The sequence below is a fragment of the Triticum dicoccoides genome, chromosome 3B (genome assembly GCF_002162155.2).
Source record: "Triticum dicoccoides isolate Atlit2015 ecotype Zavitan chromosome 3B, WEW_v2.0, whole genome shotgun sequence".
Classification (NCBI taxonomy): domain Eukaryota; kingdom Viridiplantae; phylum Streptophyta; class Magnoliopsida; order Poales; family Poaceae; genus Triticum; species Triticum dicoccoides.
This window is the reverse complement of record NC_041385.1, coordinates 575,957,603-575,962,946: the sequence shown is the minus strand read 5'-3', so window position 1 is coordinate 575,962,946 and position 5,344 is coordinate 575,957,603. Positions and strand designations below refer to the sequence as shown.

Below are 5,344 nucleotides of genomic sequence, written 5' to 3'. Positions count from 1 at the left end.
TTTTTTACTTCGCATATTAGGTTTTGTTTCAAGAAGTTTGACAAAGTTTATCCAAAAAAAAGTAAATATTCACAATAAAAAATCAGTATCTTTAGATACATCATGGATTATATTTATTTGGTATTGTGGATCTTGCTATTTTATAATAATAAATTTGATCAAACTTTATAAATTTGACTTACGACGAACCTAATGTAGGGAGAACAAATAAACGAAGGGAGATTTTCAAAAAAATAAATAAAAATAAACGAAGGGAGTAAAGTCCCGACCATTTTTATAGCTACAAGTTGCATCAGCAAATTATAACACACTCCATTGCAAGTCTTTATTCTCTCCGATTCAGCACGCGGCCCCGGCGGAGCACCTCAAAGCACCGGCGTCCTTGGTCAGCGATCTCACCTCGCCGGAGCTCGCCGCTGGGAATGCCTGGTGCCTGTTGTATTTCGGCCGCACCCTGCTGCCGGTCTGCTTAAAGACGGCGCCGTTCTCAAACGAGTCCCCACTGGAGTGCCAATGCCAGTCCTTACCCTCGGCATGTCCGACCAGAGGCATCCTTCTCGTCACCTGCAAAGAATATACCAAGATCAGAAGGCGAGCTCTGGCAATTTCAAACGCCACAGCTCTCAAATCGTCTTTAAAAAAAATATCAGGCACCAACATTGGCGCTGTCTGTTGTGGAGGCGATGAACAGGTTGCCCTGGCTCTTGACAGTCGGCCCCATGCTTCCTCCGATGGCGTATTCCCTCCACCCGTCGTAGAAGTTGTTGACGACGTGGGCGTAGCCGTGCCTGATCCTCGGCATGCGCTGGTTCACGTGGGGCCCGAAGCGGTTGAACGCCACGGTGACCCGCATCCGGCGGTCGGCGACGTGCTGGTCGTCGTGGCCCAGCAGCATGACCTTGTCGTGGTCGTGGAACCAGTTGTTGGAGACGGTCACGTCCGTGGACCCGAGCGTCACGTCCAGCAGGCCGTCCTCGCACCGCGCTAGCGTGTTGTGGTCGATCCACACCTTGGAGCTGGACAGCAGCCGGATGGCGTCGCCGTCGCCGACGTCCATGTTCTGCACGGCGCCGCCGGGCCGGACGACCTGCCCGGGGGGCTGCGCGCGGACGCCGTGCACGTGGAGCCCGTGGATGACCACGTTCCTCACCTCGTAGAGCACAATGCCGGCGCCCCCGGCGACGTGCACGTCGGCGCCACGGCCGTCGATCGTGGTGAAGCTCTTGACGAAGAGCGGCTGCGCCAGCCTGATGTGCATGGTGCCCGGCTGGAAGGTGATCCAGACCTTTCCCGGTAGCACCGTCGCGCCGTACCGCAGCGTGCCGGGCCTGGGCCGCACGGGGTCGTCGCTTGGGTCGGTCACCGTGTACATGGTCACCCCGTGGCCGCGGTTCTGCCGCATCTTCCCCGCGAAGCCGACGGAGCACATGGCGAGCCGCTGCCGGTCGGTGGCCCAGTTGCTCTGGCCGCGCCAGCACCGATCGATGACGTTTTCGTGCCGGAGGTTCCCGGTGGCAGCTCGGAGGAGAAGCAAGAGGAGGGTGGCGGACAGGAGTAATTCCTTGGGTGCCATGACGTGCCTTGTAGAGAGTAGGAGGAGGATCGAGAATGAGGCTCTTTCAGATTTTCTGCCGCATTTTAAAGAAGAGTAGCGGTTTCTAGGAGCAACAAACAAACGCTTTGCTGATCTTGTTAATGTGGTGTACTTATAGATTGCAGTTGTTTTATTTCTTTGCTTTTAAGTCGAAAGGAACCGCCATTGTTTAATGTAGCCAACATCCAACTCCACAACGGAACGAAGCCGTTGATAAATCCATGAATCTCGGTGAGGTCATAGTGAAGTGCCCCCGCAAAGTGCCCCCACATGTGTGGAATATGAGTACTGAGAACAAAACAGTGTTGACGCGCACAAACTCCACCGATACACGAGACAGACTACTACGGGAACTCGTCATGTCCTTCCCTAGTTGAATTAGCTGGTACGGGGCCACCAAGTTGTCCGAGCCAGTGGCGTTGTCGGACGGCCGACACATAGGGACGAGGTTTTTCTTCTCTCGAAAAGGGGAAGGCCTCGGCCTCTGCATCATCGTGATGCACGCAACAGGTGAAAGAAAACGGCGAAACAAAAGCGAAACATTCTCTGAAGAATCGAAATAAAGAGGGGGCAGCAGGAGTGGCGGCTTCTTTAGTTTCCCACCGTGAATTCGAGGAATCACAGCTGGTGTCAATCCAAGAAATCGTTCCCCTTTCGTCTCCTCGTGATCAGAATAATATTGGTAACCGGCGATCGCAATGGTCAGCGAATCCAGTTCTGCCCGCCCTCTTCTAGCTCGACCCCGGGCCGGGCGTCTTGAGCCGTTAGCAGAGCGCCGTGTTGCTTTCCCTCCAGCTCTCGTCTGGGTGCCCTCGCTCGTGAACGGTGCTGTCGCTGAGCATCGTGGTGTACTCCATTTGACATCCCTTGTACTTATAACTCTTCTGTATTATAAATAGGCAGACACGCCCCTGCTTCCTGTCAGACTACCAAGCTGATCGCCAGCAGCACTGCAGCAGGCGCTCCACTGTTTCGGCGTCGCCGTCTATAAAGCTCTCTACCTTGAAGGCGCTTCTGGGCTTTGTTTGGACAGCGGAACATGGTACCGCAACTCTTACTGTCTGATCGTGATCACTTGCTAGCTTGTACTGTGTATGTTTCTGCATGTTTGCCTCCCTGTTTGTCTGCCTAGAGGAATGAAGGTTCTTAGTTGTCCACTTGTACTTGTGTTTGGTTGCAAAGACAGAACTGCTAGTGCTTACTAAGTTGTCAGTAGCATGCTTGTGTTCTTGAGGGATGTTGTTTCAGAATTGTTCATGACCGAAATTGGCATGTCAACTTGTTATATCACTGAGGTCAAAATCACCTCATAAGTATGAACTAGTATCTGCATAAAAATATTCTGAATGTCACAAATTTCTAGGTAGAATAGAATAGAGCTGTTTCAGAATTGTTTTGTGTGTTTTGGACACATTTTTCTTACTTTTCTTGTTCTTTAGAGCCTTGCAAGCTTAAGCGGGAAGGATCCAAATCCTTCCAGCGCTCCGTCGGCGCTCCGAAGCATAACGAGGTCCGTCGACAGAAACGGCCATAAGTACGCGGATGGCAATGCTGGGTATGAAATGGTTCTTGCAAAGGAGCAGAATCCTGATCCATCACGCATTGCAACCCTCTCAAACAAGGTAATCCATCCAGGCAAACTAAAGCCCTGTAATCTACTGTATTACAGTCTGTTCTGTATAAGTGATATATGCAATCAAGTTATTTAACATCCATTTCTTGTAACATCTTGCTCCACAGATGGTGTCATTCCCTAGCTTCATCTCGGACAACGGGACCATGACCATAAGCACTCCGGTGAGGTTCGGCCCGTGGGGCGGCACCGGCGGCACCATATTCGACGACGGCATATTCACCGGCGTCCGGCAGATCAACATCACGCGAGGGCTGGGGATATCCTCCATGAAGGTCCTCTACGACCGCAACGGGCAGGCGATCTGGGGCGACAAGCGCGGCTCCAGCGGGGCGGCTAGACCAGAAAGGGTAACACAATTTCCTATTCAGAGTTTCAGAGCATCGATGAGTTTCAGACTTTTTTATGAAATGGGAACTTTGTTTGGGCAGATAATTTTCGACTTCCCGACGGAGATCCTGACCCACGTCACCGGGTACTTCGGGCCGACGATGATCATGGGCCCGACGGCGATCAAGTCCATCACCTTCCACACCACGAAGAAGAGCCACGGCCCGTTCGGGGACGAGACCGGCACCTTCTTCTCCAGCTGTCTGACGGAAGGGAGGATCGTAGGGTTCCACGGCAGGGGAGCGTGGTACGTCGACAGCATCGGGGTTCATGTCCTGGAAGGCAAGGTGCTGTCGGAGAAATCCGCCGGCACGACCCCGTTGGGCGACATGCTTGCACTGCCGATGAGGGAGATCGGGGACGAGGTAGAGTCAAATCGATTTGTCGAGGGAATTCATTGCTTGGTGCTGAGTCAAGAATGTGTCTGACATTGTGGATGGTTCATGTTGCAGGTTACGTACGGTGTGGTGAAAGAACCGATACCGATAGGGCCCGGGCCGTGGGGAGGGGAGGGGGGCAAGCCGTGGGACGATGGCGTCTACACGGGCATCAAGCAGATCTACGTAACCAGAGACGATTTCATCGGGTCCATACAGATCGAGTATGACCGGAGCGGGCAGTCCGTCTGGTCTACCAGGCACGGCAACGGCGGTCAGATCACACACAGGGTGAGCAGAGCAGAGCAGAGCCGACTTGACCAATTACCCATCTCTTATGCAGACTTTGCTGATCATCACTTGACCGAATGTACGTGCAGATTAAGCTGGACTACCCACACGAGGTGCTGATCTGCATATACGGCTACTACAACACCTGCGTGGGGGAAGGGCCCAGGGTGCTGAGGTCGATCACCGTCGTCAGCAGCCGGGGCAAGTACGGGCCGTTCGGCGACGAGGTCGGGACCTACTTCACCTCCGCCACCACGCAGGGGAAGGTGGTCGGCTTTCACGGCCGGAGCGCCATGTACCTGGACGCCATCGGGGTGCACATGCAGCACTGGCTGGGGGACAGGAACACCGCCACCGCCGCCAAACCTAAGGCCAGCTCCGTTCCCAAGATCGTCGGTCCCAACCCCAAGACTGGTTCTGATAATCCCAGGGCTGGTTCTACCACCAAGTACTACGTCTCCAAGTATCTCTTTTGATTTCGCTTCGCCTACCATTTCAGTTCGCAGGAGAGTGTTCTTGCGTTTTTTTTCTACCGGGGAGTAGTATTTTGTATCGAAGGCAGAGCTATACAGCCGGTTGGGGTGTGTGACGGCAACCGGGATCAGAGTATCAGAAGACTAGTTAAAAGGAACAGCTCATACTGTTGCAAACGAGCATCAAGATCAGATGACATGATCATGACATATGTAGCCCGCAAACCTTCTCTTGCACTCCTGGGAGGATAAGTAGTGCAGTGACATGATCTTCCATCCTTTGTCACATAATACATTTCAAACAATTGCAAAGGACAGGCGCATTCCACTTCCCCAATTGCGATAGTCTCGATAGGATAGCCACGCTCCCCCGTTCCGCGCCGCGCGCCCCTCCGGCCGCGGCGGCCACCTCCACGCTGCCGCCCAGCATGGGCTCGCCGCTCCCCCTCGTCGGTGCAGGCTCCGGACCGCTGGACAGCCCCGTGTTGGCTTCGCCCTGCCTGTCGCTGGTGCCAGACTCCCTGGATCTCGGGGATTCGGCCTCCCCAGATCCGGTTTCCACGCCGCGCCCGCTGCTGCGAGTTGA

General features: G+C 54.0%; 2 protein-coding genes across 2 annotated transcripts; one reads left to right on the top strand and one right to left on the bottom strand.

The window, feature by feature from the left end:
* Positions 1 to 339: 339 nt before the first annotated feature.
* LOC119281581 (probable pectate lyase 4) lies at positions 340 to 1,573 on the bottom strand. The gene is made up of 2 exons (XM_037562071.1): positions 659 to 1,573; positions 340 to 564 (listed from the first exon to the last, which is right to left on the bottom strand). The coding sequence occupies exons 1-2, from the start codon at positions 1,571 to 1,573 to the stop codon at positions 340 to 342; spliced, it is 1,140 nt and encodes a 379-aa protein (XP_037417968.1).
* A 908-nt stretch (positions 1,574 to 2,481) lies between these two features.
* LOC119277173 (jacalin-related lectin 3-like) lies at positions 2,482 to 5,044 on the top strand. Its single transcript, XM_037558418.1, has 6 exons — positions 2,482 to 2,636; positions 3,034 to 3,216; positions 3,335 to 3,577; positions 3,659 to 3,982; positions 4,070 to 4,285; positions 4,375 to 5,044. Exons 1-6 carry the CDS (start codon positions 2,634 to 2,636, stop codon positions 4,759 to 4,761), a joined length of 1,356 nt encoding a protein of 451 aa, XP_037414315.1. The 5' UTR covers positions 2,482 to 2,633; the 3' UTR covers positions 4,762 to 5,044.
* The last annotated feature ends 300 nt before the right edge of the window (positions 5,045 to 5,344 follow it).

Coding starts and splice junctions, on each gene's coding strand:
- LOC119281581 (XM_037562071.1), bottom strand. CDS start 1,573: ATGGCACCCAAGGAATTACTCCTGTCCGCCACCCTCCTCTTGCTTCTC. Junction 565..658: donor CCACAACAGACAGCGCCAAT/GTTGGTGCCTGA, acceptor TATTCTTTGCAG/GTGACGAGAAGGATGCCTCT.
- LOC119277173 (XM_037558418.1), top strand. Junction 3,578..3,658: donor GGGCGGCTAGACCAGAAAGG/GTAACACAATTT, acceptor TTGTTTGGGCAG/ATAATTTTCGACTTCCCGAC. Junction 4,286..4,374: donor GCGGTCAGATCACACACAGG/GTGAGCAGAGCA, acceptor ATGTACGTGCAG/ATTAAGCTGGACTACCCACA.